General features: G+C 44.0%; 1 protein-coding gene across 1 annotated transcript; it reads right to left on the bottom strand.

Annotated features, from left to right (window-relative positions):
- Nucleotides 1-544: 544 nt before the first annotated feature.
- Nucleotides 545-15818, bottom strand: SKA1 (spindle and kinetochore associated complex subunit 1). Its single transcript, XM_027656055.1, has 7 exons — nucleotides 15605-15818; nucleotides 14808-14911; nucleotides 14000-14124; nucleotides 12964-13055; nucleotides 9312-9449; nucleotides 5094-5263; nucleotides 545-1009 (listed from the first exon to the last, which is right to left on the bottom strand). The coding sequence occupies exons 2-7, from the start codon at nucleotides 14905-14907 to the stop codon at nucleotides 861-863; spliced, it is 774 nt and encodes a 257-aa protein (XP_027511856.1). The 5' UTR covers nucleotides 14908-14911; nucleotides 15605-15818; the 3' UTR covers nucleotides 545-860.
- Between the last annotated feature and the right edge of the window lie 671 nt (nucleotides 15819-16489).

Genomic DNA, 16489 nt, shown 5'->3' with positions numbered 1-16489 from the left:
CTTTTTTCTGCAAGGAATCAAATGTTTTGAGAACAGCAAGTTTCAATCATTAGGAATAGGTCTCACAGAATCCCAGAATGGCTTGGGTTGGAAGAGACCTTAAAGCCCATCTCATTTCACCTCCTGCCATGGACAGGAACACCTTTCATTAGACGAGGTTGCTCCAAGCCCTGTCCAACATGGCCTTGATCATCTTCCCCAATTATACTACTAATTAAAACATTAGACACCTGTCTCTCAGTCTTGTTTGCCCATCAAGTTCCTTTTCAAGGCTGCCATAACTGTTCCACATGTGGGACCTCTCCTTACAAAGTGCTCACTTTTCATGTGGACGTGGTTTCTCTGGGCCTGGTCGAGGCTCTTCTTGCTTCTTCCCTACAACTTTCAAAGTTAAACCTACATAAATCTCAAAGTAAATGGCACAGGAAGAAAAGTCAACCTGCTGACGCAGAAAACTCCAAAACATACAACTAGAATAATAATAAGAAATATTAAAAAAAAGGAAATTGGTTAGAGGCATTAAGAAAAAAAAAACCACAAATGCTTCCTTTGAGTAGCCCCAGAGTCTTTAATACAATCTCCAACTCATAAAAGCAAAAAGAAAATTATTAACATGCAGAGCATTCAACTTTCATGTGCTGACATTAAAATGTGACTAAAGCTGCCTGTAACCAGTTGCCTTTCTGGTTTGAATTTGTAACTTACCAAAAGAGAGTAGTTCCCCTCAACTTTTCGAAACAAAACTCAAATAACCTCAAGGCCGTTTGATACTGCCCCTCTTTCCTCACTCCTGCCTTCCAGAAAACAAGAGAGATGGAGAGGAGTGCACACAGACAGGCAGGCAGACCATGGGAAGCTTGTTAGCAGATGATGTAGCGGACCAGGTTTGAGCCACGAACTTCTCTCACTCTGTGGCAGTGCCTCAGGATGTTCAGGATGTTGTGGAAGCGCTTGTCCAGCTTCAGCTGGGTGAACTCCTTGATATCAGCCTCCACAATAAAAAATTCACCTGGAAAACAAATAGTGATTTTGCCAGAGAAAGGACAGGATGCACTTTTAACGTTTCACAAGTGAGAATGCCACCTTTCCCTAACAATTCTGACGGAAAAGCTACCATCAGCAGTAGGAAGGCCGCACGCTATCTCAGGAGCTTCGTTCTACTTTATAAATTTGTCATCAGAAAGAGAACTACCAGCCTTCCCATGATGTTCAGACACCCTGCATCATCCTCAGGCCCCACTCAGTGAGCTCTGTCTCCCGGCAGGAACTCAAGTTCTGGAATTGGCTCTTTGCAAAAAGGAGGAGAGAGCCCTGCATACATCAGAGCCATGCAGCCCACCATTCCTTTGACCTCCATCTGATTTGGAAAAGAGTAGTTCTTCACTGCTTAAGGAAATGCAAGAAAAAGACTAACCACACAAACAGCATCCTCCCTGCAGCCTCCAAGAAAATGGCACGGGAGGGTCCTGCATCAGACAGAGCTGGCAGCTCATGCCTTCTTGTAGCTGATTAACTGATTCCATAAGGAAATCCTCATTACAATTCAGGCTGCCCAGGCACCATCCCTGGAAGTGTTCAAAAAATGTGAGGATGTGGCAACTGAGGACATGTTTTAGTGGTGAACATGGCGCTGGGATGGTGGTTGGAATTTGTGATCTTTTAGAGGCCTGTTCCAGCCTAAATGACTCCACAATTTTAAGCACTCCGTAGCTATATTCCCATGGCTGTGATTTCATACTCAGAAAGTCTTTTTCCACCGCTCAGATAGGAGATAATTACAGACCTAGTAAAAAGACTGTATATTTAATGCTTCCTGTAACATGGCACAAGGCTTTAACCATGTATCTCCACAAAACTGTAAGAAAGAAAAGCAATCTGAAACCAGGGATGTGCTAATTGAGGTATAATAAGGAAATGTCCAATTATCTTTAAGGAGGGGAGGTAGAAGGAAGCGACTCCCAAGTTTAATGAGAAGGAAGACACAGGAGTGGGGGTGTTTCAGCTTGGAAAAATAAGATAGCATTCTCCCTCCTCAATTTATCCTTTAAGGCAGAGGCAGTGACATTTAAGACAACACAAAGAAGAGATGCTCCATTAAAGATATTAGAAGGTCCTTCCAGTTTAACTGGAGAGAATACAGCTGATCCAAGCTGGAAAGCTGAAGCTGCCAGTAAAGGATTAAGGTCCCAGAGTATTTATAAGCATAATGTTCCCCAAAATATTCTTTAGCCAGAGCAGAAGAATAACAGGTAGTGTTTTCTCACAGACTGGTCCACTTTGAGAGTTGGTGACACACGTCTAATAGAAAGTAGAATCTTTCAGAGACAATAACTGTCCAAATCTAGATCTCTCCCAAACAGGAAACTATGCTGTAATCTCTGAGCTTGTAACACCACTGAATTCCCATACAGATAAGAGGTGTGAAGTTTGTTTACCAGGAAAAGAAGAAAACCTGCACAACTGCTTAAAATACGAGCACCATTGGATAGAGACCATTTACAAGTTCTGGTAACAGGGCATTAAACCCAAAGTGTTAGGAGCCCAGGGATAACCTGCATACTGGTTAGTCTGTTATATCAGGGGAACACCAGAATGTCCTGAATTTTGGCAAGATTTCTTCTTATATTTGCCCAGAAGTCAGGGCAGCAACATTGAGCATAGCAGGATCTTTTTTAGGAAGAAGCCAGAGCTGGATGAAGGGTGGTGGTTTGGTCCATGCACTAAACAACCAGCTGAACTCCCTGAATCACCTTAGTGGCTGGAATTTACCCTGATAAATCAGGCAGCATCTTTTCTCATCTTGAAATCAGAGAACAGGTCAGCTGGCAATCAGCCCAGGCTGGGAAACTCTGGGAATTCTAAGTAGAGGGTCACTCACAGTAGAGATTTAAGCAAACAAATCAATGAATGCACAACTCATCCCGAAAAATGCAATGGATAAAGACATTTAATCATTTTGTGCTGGCCAGATAAGAACTGTCTGACAGCCTGCCAGACCTTTTCTCTGGACTTTCTGGATGATTAGTCACAAAAAAAAACCCTAAACAAAACAACCTACCACACAAACACACACATTCTATCAGATGCTGAATGTCCAACTTTCTAACACAAACAAGAAAATAAGGCTGTCTCTCGGGTGCTTGAAGAAACGAAACACCTCAATCTTTCAGATTTAAAACCCCCAAATTTCTGGCAGAAATTTCTCTCTGACTACCTGTAGCTTTGTCAAGTTGCTAGAAAGGTTTCTTCACTGCAGTCAACGCTCCTGTGGATCATGGAGCAGCATCCCAGGCCTAGGAGGACCTTCCTAGTGTTTAGCCTGTCCCAGTAACCACGGGCTCAAACTCCTTACTATAGTTCTTAGGACAGAAACAGTTAAACCAAAAATATGCTGTAAATTAAGGGTGATGAAGCAAGTATTTTAAGAAATCCCAGATTAATATAAGCTGTTGTTAGACTGAGGCAAAACATGTCTAGAGAAACCAAACCATTGAAGCCCAAATCAGAAGCCAGTCACATGAAGTTATCCAGCTGCATGTGTTTAGTATGATTTCAATAAAGCCCTTTAAAACACTGACCTCTGTATGACACCTGAGACCCCACCTGGAGTCCTGTGTCCAGCCCTGGGAACCCAATGTAAGAAAGATACAGAGCTGCTGGAGCCAGTCCAGAGGAGGCCACGGAGATGCTCCAAGGGCTGGAGCCCCTCTGCTCTGGAGCCAGGCTGGGAGAGCTGGGGGGGTTCACCTGGAGAAGAGAAGGATCCAGGGAGACCTGAGAGCCCCTTGCAGTGCCTAAAGGGGCCCCAGGAGAGCTGGAGAGGGACTGGGGACAAGGGATGGAGGGACAGGACAAGGGGCAATGGCTTCCCACTGGCAGAGGGCAGGGTTAGGTGGGATATTGGGAAGGAATTACTGTCTGTGAGGGTGGAGAGGCCCTGGCACAGGTTCTCCAGAGCAGCTGTGGCTGCCCCTGGATCCTTGGAAGTGTCCAAGACCAGGTTGGACGTGGTTTGGAGCAACTTGGGCTAGTGGAAGGTGTCCCTGCCCATGGCAGGGGGGTGGAATGAGACGATCTTCTTGAAGGTCCCTTCCAACCCAAACTAATCCATGATCCTATGCTTATCCTATAGGTCTCAAAATAAAGTGACAGGCAGGTCCATTAGATCACAATCCTTCCCTGCAGAAAAGCTGCGTTTAGAATCCAGAAGTGAGTGATGTAATCACCATACTGTAACACTGAGGGTCTTGAACAGCAACAAAACCAAAGCAAGAACAAGTTGCAGTTTGTCATGAAGTGCCTCCTGAGTACACAGTGAGTGCTCAGGGCAGAATGTTCTCACATTCTGTCCAGGCCAAAAACAGGGAGGTGGGTGCCAAGGTGTTCTCAGAGAAAGTTCTTTTTCTGTGTGACAGAAGAGAGTTTGCTCCACTCTTTATGTCTGAACTCGGAAGCATGAGGGCATTCTAAGGACATGGCCAAGCTTGACATGTGCAGTACACCCCTCCAGGAATAATTACATACTTGTTCTCAGAAGGAATGTCAAAAAGGGGATTTTAATAACAGAGATTTACCATGCTACATATTTTTCGAAAAACTAACCTGCAAGCAAAACTTTCTTTTCAATGGAGGGAAAGGTATTTTGGTTGATTTTCACTCCCTCTATGCTTTTAAGAGAAGAAAACTTCTTAAGATTGTCAGGTGGACCTGTCTCTCCCACAAAGCCACTGCAGGACAATTGATTAGTCAGACATCCCAGCTTCAGAACAAATTTTCAATAGTTTATGTCCATTCTAGCTTAAAAACTGAAAACACAGTTCATATGTTTTGTTTATCAAGCTGGGAGTTTCCAGAACTTGCAATGATTCCAAACTAAATCTTCGTGCACTCAAAGTTTCTGCCATGACACGACACAGAAATGACATGTTTTCAGTGAAAACATACAAAAAGTGACCAAATCAGTTGTGGGATAACTCTTCAGTCACAAATACTGGTTTAAAAAAAGTCCAGTATTATTATACTTGTGCTGCAACATCCAAGTGTTACGAATTAGACACTAAAAAAAGGGAAAAAAAAAAAAAAAAAAGAAATACCTTTAGTATCTTTAGTTTCTTCTTCCATGAACCTGTTGTAGAGATTTCTGACTGCAAAACACATAGATTTCAAAGGCCGATGCATGATCTTGTACTTCTCCACGACAGCCTTGTTAATCTCTTGAACAACTGCATTAATCTGATCATACGCTAAACGACCTTTCAGATACCTACAAATAAAAATAAAAATAAAAAATCAGTAACCAGAAAGCCGCAAAGTTCCTTGTTTATTTTTCTCTTTCGTCAGCCTTAACTGAACGAGCCATTCCTAGTCAGAGGCAGTTTCCTCCGCTTTGTGTTAATGAATAAATGCAGCAGTTAATTCCGTTCATTTCCTTGATTGTTTAACAGTCTTGAAGGTAAAAAAAAAAGCCACGACAAATTCCAAACGAGAAAAACGAAATACTAGAAACCTAAATGAAGTAAAATATATCCAGTGTCGAAGTTGTAAAAAGTCTTTCAGAGTGGAATAAAAGTTGCTTTTATAGCGTGCCACTTAAACTACAAACACAGAAAAATCAAGTGACTTCGCAGAAAACATCGCATGAAATGAAATCCGTTTGCCTAAGAGCACAGCTTGGTTCATATTATCACCACAAATAACCTGTGTTTGATCTCACATCCTTTTATTTGGTGGGCTTTTTTTGAAGAACTACCAGTTCTGTGTTGTCTTCTGCATTTCATTGTGCAGCCTACTGAGCTGTGCAGGCACCATTCTGCACCAGTAAGGTCCACTTTTGAACTTTCAGAGCATTTCATAAAACCAGTACTAGGAGAATAAGATCTGTTGATAACAGCCTAGAGGTACAGGAAGCACAGAAGATAAAACCAAAGTGATGTGGAAAAAACTAGAACACTGGGATAATCTGCAAGTGAGGCTATTCAGTATTTATAGATGTAAAGGCATGCCTTTAAGGGAAAGGAACAGTGCTGCAAACCGAGAAGCCATTATATAAAAATGAAATCTGAAGCTGAAATAACAACACGACCCCCCAGAAAACATGGCAGTAAGAGCCAGGCCAACCTGAATTATCCTGTGACCATCATTCAGTTGCTACAGCAAACCAAAGGTCTTTGGAAAACATACAGAGAATTTAAAGAGGAAGTAGCTAATCAACTACAAGTTCAATATTCCAAACGAGAACGTGGGCAGGATTTTTTTTACCTACTAAAAGTGTTTGCTGTAGGTTTCAATAACAGCCAGTCCCTGCTGCCAGGTCCAAACGAGGTGTGTAAAACCTCCCGAATTCAAAGTAACTGCTCTTAGCTCAGACTGAGTTTGAAACTCAGTTGCCACGAAGTTACTGGCAGCCAGCTTTCAACTTTATTGATACTTCTTCGATTAAACCAAAGTTGGATGTGCAGCCGCTTCGTAATTATAAAAACGATCTACTTTTCACAGAAGTAAAACCAGCACTTACCACCCCTGAGATGCAGCCACAGCATAAACAACACATCCTACAACCACAGGAAGGCTTTGCCTGTATGCATTAACTGCTATTTGTTGCTCTGTCTGCCTCCCTTAGGCACGGGGGAACGTGGAGAGCTATGAAGGCTAAGCCCAGAGGTATAAAATACCTGAATCTAAATTCCTGTGCTCCCACTATCAATAGACACTCAGTGAACACACTTAATAAAGCCAAGGGAGCACCTCAACCCATCCTGAGGCTGAAACAGACAAGCAGGATTGGGTTGCCTAAACCTAAGAAACAAGGGCTCTGAGAAGGCCCTCGGGCATCCAAGATGCTTTAGTCTGAAATTAAACTCTGTCAAAACCAAGAGGAATTTTTATTCTGTGCATAACTAAGGATCATAAAAACCCCAGCTGTTTCATAGCCCTCTCATGTTTCTACCCAACCACGGCTGGAAAACCTGTAAATGCTGACATTTATTTCAGTCCATACATACACTGACATAAAAACACGAAGTTGAGAAGTTCCACATCCAGCCATTTAATTTAGATTTAAAATAACTTTAAAATCCCCATCACTATTCCAAAAACAGCAAAACTCGGAAATCTTCCTTTAGAAAAAAAAAAACCAAAACAAAACAAGTGACCCAATTTCTTTTTTTGATCCACAGAAGCCCTTTTTCGAAGCATTTTTTTCCATAGGTACGAAAACCAAAGCACAGTGATGTGCTCCTCAGAGAAAAGAAGAGCATCAGTGTATCACATATATACCACACTAAAAGAGATAAACCTCTTAATGGCCACCACCTGCTCCCTAAAAAAATGCTTAGGCTAAAAGAAACATATTCCCTCAAGTTACCATCTTCTGAAACTCGAGAGTTATAATGAATGTGCAGATTCTAAAATATTTTAAGCAGTAAACATTTTAGAAAGCAGCAAGAATTTTAGACACAGAATAAAGAAAGCTTCTTCCTTTGCCTTGAACTCAGTGTTAACTGAGACAGATACCAAGAAATTTCCTTTCTCTTCCTCAAAAAAATGCCTTTCTGGAACAGATGTGAAGGGTAAGATAATTTGCAAGTCTCTGACCACAGAACAGAATCACACAATTGTTTGGGTTGGAAAGAACCTTTAAGATCATAGAGTCCAACTGTGATCCTAGGTCAGAACCAGTGCTGACCTGGAGAACTGGGATCTGAACCCAATCCTCGTTCATCCAAGGGAATATGTTTGGTGCAAGAAAATTTGGGTCACAAATATTTGCTGCTTAGATTTGATCAAACAGTACGTGAAATCACAAGTTCTCCCTCAATCTTGTACTACAACATTGCCAGGCAACAGTAATACTGGTAGATTAATAGATCTATGTAAATTCATGTAAATCTTCCTCCACAGAACAAACATGCTTTTCCCAGATGAATAAAATTATTTCTAGAGCTCCACCAGCACAGTCTAAGATGTAACCTCTCTATAAGCCTGCAATGAGCAGGAAAAGGATCCATCTGGCCTCTGTCCCCATCCTCTGTGTCCGTGAACAGCAGAGGAAAACCTTCTGTTTTCAAGGATGATCACAGAATCCTGTAGGCTGGAAAAGCCCTCTGAGATCATCAAGTCCAACCCTTTCCCCAGCACTGCCAAGGCCACCACTAACCCACGTCCCCCCAAGTGCCACAACTACCTGTCCTGTGATGTGGAAGATCATAGCTTTAACTGGAAGTTAAAATAATGTCTGCTTGGAATGGTCTGTGTCTACTTCTCTTGCCAGAGCAGAGACAAACACCAAAGACTCCCATGCCCCGGCTTTACCCTTCCACAATTTTATCAGGAGAGAACTACCTAAGGGAGTAAATACAAAAAATACTAGAGGTGATCTGCAGAATAAAAAGTACCAGGTGCATGCTCTTTTAAGAGGTAACCAGAAGTCCTTTATCATTAGCTCAACATTCAGGATAAGAAAGAAAACGGACACGACTCACCCGAAAATTCTGAAAGCTGCAGGAAAAATTACTGGAAAGCCTCAAGCAAAATACAGACTCAAAAACATATTTCATATTGAAACGGGTATTGTCAGGGAACACACCGAATCTAGAGCCTCAACAAAGGTTTAGCCTTAGAGAAATTTCTCCTTTTTTGCAGAAATATTTATCCTTGCCCCCAAAAAGCCATTTGAAAAAAGTTATTCCTACATGACAGACTTCAGACAAGGATATCCATTAATCAGGTCCCGATGTTAGGGAAAAATACCCACAGCTTTCTACTGAAGAAATCTGGGGATTTCAGTGCAAAGCGTTTTCTCCTTGAAACAAGTTTGATTTCCTTCGCTGTTTGAAAACAGATTGATTAGTCAAGAACTGAAGTTCCAGAAACCAATAACTGGCTCAAATAAAACCAGCATTTATGATTATTTTTCCTTCTAGCTGTAAACAAACCTTTCATCTTATGAGATCACGGCTCTTTTTTTTTTTTTTTTTCCCTGTAAGTCCTCAAAACAAGAAGAGAATTCACCTGTTATCTAATAAATTTCTGTTCATACAATTACAGTGACTTTTGCAATAAGAGGTTTGGGTTTTAACTGATCAGTTCTGATCTTCCCAATAAAAGGGAAGACTCTATTAATTTCATTTTCAGGCTTGCCAGTGCTGCATTTCAACTATTTGGAGCTGTTATCATGATGCCTCACCCTGCGGAATATTTAAAGTTTCAAGCCATCTCTGTCAGTCCCAGTTCTGCAGGAGGTCACTTTCCCAAACCTGTGTTTGCCACCCGAATTGACGTGGCGGGGTGTAAGGAAAGCCACGCTTACTTACGCAGGAACAGCTTCAAATTCTTCCGCCATTATTAACGGTATTTCTTTAACGACTCTTTTCTCTTTTGCAGGTTTCTGAGCAGGTTCAGGTTCTCCCACTTTTGTTTGTTCTTCGTGTTTCACAGTTGGCACGGTGACGCTGTGAAATGAATGAATATTAAGTGTACAAACAGCAGATAAGTAGTAAGGAGAATTCCATTACATTATGGAGTCTGCTTACTCACGGATGTAAATCCTAATCCATCTGTTAAGCTGGATGAACAGAATTAATGGTATTCCGCAAAACAGGAATAAATAAAGCAAGCCTACTCCCATCTCAGACTGCATCCTTCAGGTGACTGCATTACAGCTCTTGGTTTCTCTGCTACAAAGACTGCTAGCAGGTGAGCTGGAAGCAGTCCAAGCACAGCACGGCGCAGCTCAGAATTCAATGTACCATTACATTTCACAGAACACCAGGCCTGGCTTTTTATCAGATGAGCCACAGCACAGAGCTGCAGATCTGAAATACTTCAGAGCTCTTTGAAACAAGTTCAAGTCTTGGAAAGCCTGACTCATCCATTAGTCTTTTGAAGTAAAGAAATTCAACAACATCCAGCAGACTGTGATTTTTTAAATATTTTCTTTTTTTTTTTTTTTGCAAGATCCCCAAAGTCAAAGAATTTCCTGCTCTGAGTGGTTATTAGAGCATTATTTTTCCTCTAAAGGCTCAGCTTAGAGCCTCAAACCCAGAGTGATTTCCCAGCCACCCACCTAGAGGCTCCTTGGCATGAGGACAGCAAAGAGGGTGCATTTGGCTCTTGGAGCATAAGGACATTATTGGGATGTACAACAAAATTAACTAAAGCAGTAGAGAGCTGACCTGGCACAAGAAACTGATCCTCCACTTTGATCTGACCTTCCCATAAGAGATTCTTTTTTGACGTGGGGCCTCACAGCCAGCGAACGGCTCAGCAGTGCCCACTCTGCTGACCCGGGGCTGGGATTTGAGGTGTCACTTGATGTGACACACCCAAGATCAGTGTCCCAATCCCAGGAAAGGCAAGTGCCACGGAGAGGACAGGGAGTGCCACCTGCTGGACTCTCAAACGGCCTGGCCAGTGACAGGAGCAGCCTGACACAACCCAGAGCCCTTCTGAAACCCCAGGCACCAACAGCTAAACCTACTCCGATGTAAACATCTGAAAAACATCTGTTTACATCAGAACAACAACAGCAAAACGAATCCTGGCATCCTTGGAGGTAGCAGGGAATGTCAACAAAGAGGAGGGAAAGGGAAGCAGGGGGGATTCTGGGTGGTATTGGAGGTAGGTTTGGAATGGAAGGATAAAAACAAGGACAAAGGGAAGAGAGTTCACATCTTGAAACTTCACTCCTCCCACGCTCCAGTCTCCTGGCACCCATCCTACTGCAACAATGGTTCTACACGGTTCCTCATCCCCAGGTGCTTTTGCTTTGTGTTTCCACCCAATCCCTTGACCCTGTACTGCTGCAGTGACGTGGTATAGACACAGTTCACCGTGACCTGGAGGACGAGAAGAAAGAACTGACGCTTGTTTACAAAATCTAGCCTTGGCATAGTGATAAACTGCTCTCAGTAAACACCTGGGATACAAGGGCTTTGAGAGACGCTGAAGTTGCTTTTTATTTCAGTGAGATTCCTCTGGTAAACAAGAAAAGAAAACCCCAAGAACGCAGGAGAGAAACAACAGCTAAAGCCACGAATCGTTCAATTCATCTGCGTGGGTGTTTTCACTCTCCTGGGGATTTCAAGGCCTGTCTCACCAGCCTTCAAGTGCTGGCTCTGCTTTCTGCATTATCTCATGACAGTCACTCAGCAGTCCATTAGTACCCCCATCTCCACACATGTGGGGACATAAGGGAACAGAGATGGAGGAGGTCAGTGGAGGAAGGTTTGGAGAAGAGGAATGAAAACATTATCAGCAGTGATACGGTGGATTCTGATCAATTATGTCCTGTCTTGCACTTCCTTGACCCTCCACTGCACAACACGGTGAACATCAAGAACTGACAAGATGAGGACAAAAAGGAGAAAGCATGCTTTGACAAATGGCATTAACATAAAATGTGTTATTCCCCAGGAGAAACCAACAACAAACTGACACTGATGGAACAGCAGCTGTGAGCTGGCAGAGCACAGTCTGTAGAAAATTATCAGAAAAGCTTGGCTGGTTTTACATATGTGGTTCTGTCCAGAACAGGGAAGCACCAGCTAAAGTCATATCACAATTAACTTCTTGATCACAAGCAGGACAAGACTGGATGGGAAACCAACTTCCCAAAGAATTTTTTTGATATCAGAGGTGGCACAATCACTAAACAAGCCTCATTTGCATCTAAACAATTTCCAGGAGCTGACACAAACTTAGGGCAAAGGGTTTCCTAAATTAAGAAAGTAGGTTATGACAAGAAAGGCAGAACCCCAGCGGTAATTTCTGAAGGACTTTGATTCTCTCACACACACACAAAAAGTAACATTTAAATTGAAAAGGAACAAGACACCCCCAGACACATTTTGAGAGACTGTTTCCTAAACTGAGGGCTCGTGTCTAAAGAATTGCAATCAGAAAAAGCTCCTGCAAAAGTCTAAGACTAATCTAAGTTTCAATAAAAGCAGTACCTACACCAATGAGAATATTGCTACATGCCAACTAAAATTACACCTAACTTTTCTCTTCTGGAACCCTATTTCCACACACTTAACCTTTTGCTTTGCTGAAATACACCTGAAGTGTTTTCAGCCTGAGGCTTGTCTGGTGTCAGGAACCAGGCCAAGGTATAAAGCTGAGATATTGAGGGCACATATTGGAAACACTGAATTCAAACAGACTGATAAACTGCCATTATCAGGCAGTTTACAAGGTACAAGGCTAGAAACAAGGCCTGGGATCCCCAGATATTAAGACTCTGGAAGAAACCCCCACCTGGCATACACTAACATCACTCACAAATAAAAAGCAATTCCAAGAGGCCAGAGAAAGAGCTGAGAAACTCAGTCAGAGCTACAATGTCTTAGAAGCCTTCTGAATAACACTGTCTCACGTACTTGTGTGCCATTCTCACACTTGAGCTACTTGATTCTGAACAGCTTCTTACCACAGCCCTCTCCAAGGCAGGGGATGTCATGAAATAAATGTCAGGTTGCTGCAGGGAAAGGAGAATAAAAACCCCCCAGTGATAATTCAAAGCCCCTCAGAAAGACGATCAAGTCGGAGGATTTTTTTTTTTTTAATTATGTTTGGAAGGCCAGGGGTGAACTTCAGTTCTAATGACCTAGCATTGGGATCATTTACCCGCCCTTCAACCCACAGGCACTACAGTTATAAAATCGGTGTGTTTGTGATTTTAAAGCAAGGACTGTTTACATACATAGAAGCCCTTGCTTTCTACTGCATCACACCTGCCACTGGAAGCTTCCATTGGAACAACTTGCCATTTTATGGACTTCACCTGATGGATTTTTTAGGGTGGTAGCACGAGCCTGGACAAGAGCAAAATCCAGAATCGATAGATACAACCTTGGCTCCCAAAATTTCAGAGTCAGCGTAGCGTGAAAGGAGCAGAGCTGCACAATGCTGCACCCAGACACTGCCAGGAGCAGCCTGACACCCCCATGCTCATGTACCACATACCAGCTCTGAGTTGGCTTAGGCAGGTGGGGAGGAACGTGTTCAAGGAGGTGCTGTGCTTCATTTAGATCTCTCTCACCAGCCTGCTGGAGCTCCTGAAATTGATGTGAGACTTCATCAGAAATCTGAACCTACCGACGTCAAGCATGTAAAATTAGGGCAATTTAAGTTAATTTTCAGCTTTATTAAGAGGTGTCCTTTTGCTCTCTCCCTGTCATCTTGCCTCTTTACCCCATCATTTCCCAGAAGAAAGTAGTAAAGCTCAGAGAAACAGAGCGAGGGGTGTCTGCCCTTGCCCTCAGAGTGCCAGAGAAGTTTGAGCAGGCAAATGCAAATCTTTAACAATACACAACTAGCAAGGTCTGGGCAGGGGAACGGTGGTAGTGACGAAGAGATGCCACAGCACATTCACCTACATTCCCCAAACCACCCATTCCCCAAAGACTTAACACATGAAGGCACTGCAGACACACACTAGAATAGATAAATATTCCAATTAAACAGATTTTTGTAGCTCTTGGAAAGATGTATAACATGTTCTCAAGGTCAGTGATAAAGACATGCTTCTAATGGCCTCCAGCTGAAGGAGGGAAGGTTTAGATTAAATATTAGAAAGAAATTCCTCCCTGTGAGGGTGGTGAGGCCCTGGCACAGGTTGCCCAGAGTAGCTGTGGCTGCCCCTGGATCCCTGGAAGTGTCCAGGTTTTGGATGGGGCTTGGAGCAACCTGGGATAGCAGAACGTGTCCCTGCCCCATGACAAGAGGTTGGGAAAAGATAAGCTTTAAGGTCTCTTCCAACCCAAACCATTCTGTGATTCTATGATTCCATGTATAAACCTTGAAAAATAAAATTTTTAATGTTCATTAGCTGGAGAACTGCTTAATATGCCATCAGTAAGGCTGTTTCAAACCCCAGTTTCTCTTCTAAGAACGTGCATCCAAACATATCACCGAGGATCTGGAAGAAAACCAACTACACACTTATCAAAGATTCCTTTGAATCTTTTAGTATTTTATAAAAAACAACAAAAAATATTACTTGTAGCAAATTCTTCAGTTTTTCTTGCTGATTAACTTCATTTTCCATTTTATCCAGGAGATCATTCAAGAGGATCATGTCTTTTCCTATTTTACGGACATAAGGTTTGAGGCATTTTTCTTCACCTGTCAAAGAGAGAATGTTAAGCCACAAAATCTCCAACAAAAACAAACAAAAAAACCCAAACCCCAAATCCCATTTCCCTCCCCTCCACGAGCAGTGATTACCTACTAACTCTACACTCCCCAATCACCATATCCTCCCACCCAGTAGAAGCAGCAAGTCAAACTGTCGTGCTCCACACAGCCAACAGAGCTCATGGAATCATTTAATTTGGAAAAGCCCTCTAAAGATCACGGAGCCCAAACATTCCCCAGCACTGCCAAGGCCACCACTAATCCATGTCCCAAAGTGCATTATCCACACAGCTTTTAACTCCCTCCTGGGATGGGGACTCCAACACTGCCCCGAGCAGCTCGTGCCAGGGCTGGACAACCCTTTCCATGAAACAGTTTTTCCCCAATATGCAACCTAAGCCCCCCTGGCACAATCTGAGGCCATTTCCCCTTTTCCTGTCCCTTGTTCCCTGGCAGCAGAACCCAACACCCCCCCCCCCGGCTCCTGTCAGGGGGTTGCAGAGCCAGAAGGTCCCCCCTGAGCCTCCTTTTCTCCAGGATGAGCCCCCCCCAGCTCCCTCAGCTGCTCCTGCTGCTCCAGACCCTTCCCCAGCTCCATTCCATTCTACAGCCCCTCAACGTTTTTCTTGAAGTGGGGGTGCAAACCGACCCCCACTGTTAATCTCATTTACCTAATTTTTTTAATTGAAAGGACTTTTTAATATTTGAAATCTTCGAGTTGATGTGCAAGCAGAGATCTTCCATCATTGTGGATGCCATATCCTCCGCCATCACGCTGAAGGGGAACAAAAACAAAGGCAGTAATTTAAGACTATGCACAGAAGCAGAGTTTTCAGAAGGACTCCGATCTGCCAGAGAAGGAAAGGGAACTTAAATGAAGCAGTAAATGCTGTAATTCTCTTTCATCTTACTGAATTTTGAAGGCAGGAGGGGAAGCACAAAGTGAGTGACATTAGACAATAAATTTCCCTGAACTCTGGAGATCAATGCAGTGTGTGATATCAGTGCTGCAACTCCTCATAAAACCGGGAATTATATCGAAGTGCCCACTAATGAAGGAGTTGGAAATTTACTGAAATAAACAAGAAATACCGGCTTTATCCAAAGGACTTCTGTAAGTCTCTCTCAGGGGAGATTACATCAAGTGATTAATATTTAAAGGTGTGCTTAAAAAAAAAAATAAAATGCGTTAGCAGAGTATAGAGGCACAAAAAAGAGCATTATATATCGACTACAGTCTATAGTAATAGAATTGTTAGCCCTATTACAGGCAATAATCGATAAAAAAAGGTCATAAAACGTGACAAAACCCTCGCGGCCCTGCACTGAGCGCTCACACAGCTCCCTCCGGCGGCTCGCACAGGGAAACGAAGCTTTTACTTCTCTTTTCGCTTACAACCCTATCGAACCACCGCGCTTTACTAAACCAGCTATTAGACACACGCGCCGCTTTTACCACGCTCCATACCTGAGGGAAGCCGATAATACTGGGAAGGATCAAGGACGCCCTGAGGGGGGACCGAGATCACCCCCACAGGCGGCGGCAGCAGCGGCCGTTTCTCCTCACGACGCGCGGGTCTCAGCGCGAGTCTTCTCCCGGTGCCACCCCCGCTCCGGGCGCCGCGGGGGCCGGAGAGGGAGCAGGGGAGCGGCGGGACGAGGGGAGAGCGGCGGGACGAGGGGAGAGCGGCGGGACGAGGGGAGAGCGGCGGGACGCGGATCCCGCGGCCGGTCCCGTTCGAATCCGCCCGCGCTCGGGCGGGCGTGGGGCGGGGGCGGGAAGGGCGCATGCGCGGCAGGGGGGCGGGGCGTGAAGGACGCATGCGCGGCAGGAGGAGGGCGGGAAGGGCGCATGCGCGGCAGGAGGAGGGCGGGACGCCCTCCCCGAGGAGGGAGGAGCGCGAAGGGGAAGGCGGGAGCTCTCGAGGGGAGCGGGAGCGCTTGTTAGGAGCTCTTTAAAGACACGCAGTGTAGTTTGGAAAGGACAATAACTGTTTATTCTTGCGCGGGGTGCAAGGCGGAGGTTTCCACAAAACCCGCCAAAGCGTAAAAACGTTACTTCTATATAGTAAAAAATACATGAACACGCCCTCCTAATACATAGTCTCCGCCTGCCTGATGCATATTTATTTGGATGATGTAATCCTGCGCGCTGCTTGAAACACATAAGTTCTTTCCTTCATTAAGCAACTGCTGTTGCAGAACTTACCTGATACCGTTAGTTACGTTTGCAAAAGGCGAGGAAATTGAGCCCGGGGACAAGGCAACTCGATTGGAGCGGGAGGAGAGGGAAGGGGGGGGAAGGCGGGAGCTCTGAGCAGGAAAGGGCGGGAGGGCGGGAAGGGATGGGCGG

This window comes from Corapipo altera, unplaced genomic scaffold, assembly GCF_003945725.1.
Source record: "Corapipo altera isolate COAL_440 unplaced genomic scaffold, ASM394572v1 61553, whole genome shotgun sequence".
Lineage (NCBI taxonomy): Eukaryota > Metazoa > Chordata > Aves > Passeriformes > Pipridae > Corapipo > Corapipo altera.
The sequence above is the reverse complement of the archived record's forward strand: the minus strand, read 5'-3'. Positions and strand labels throughout refer to the sequence as shown.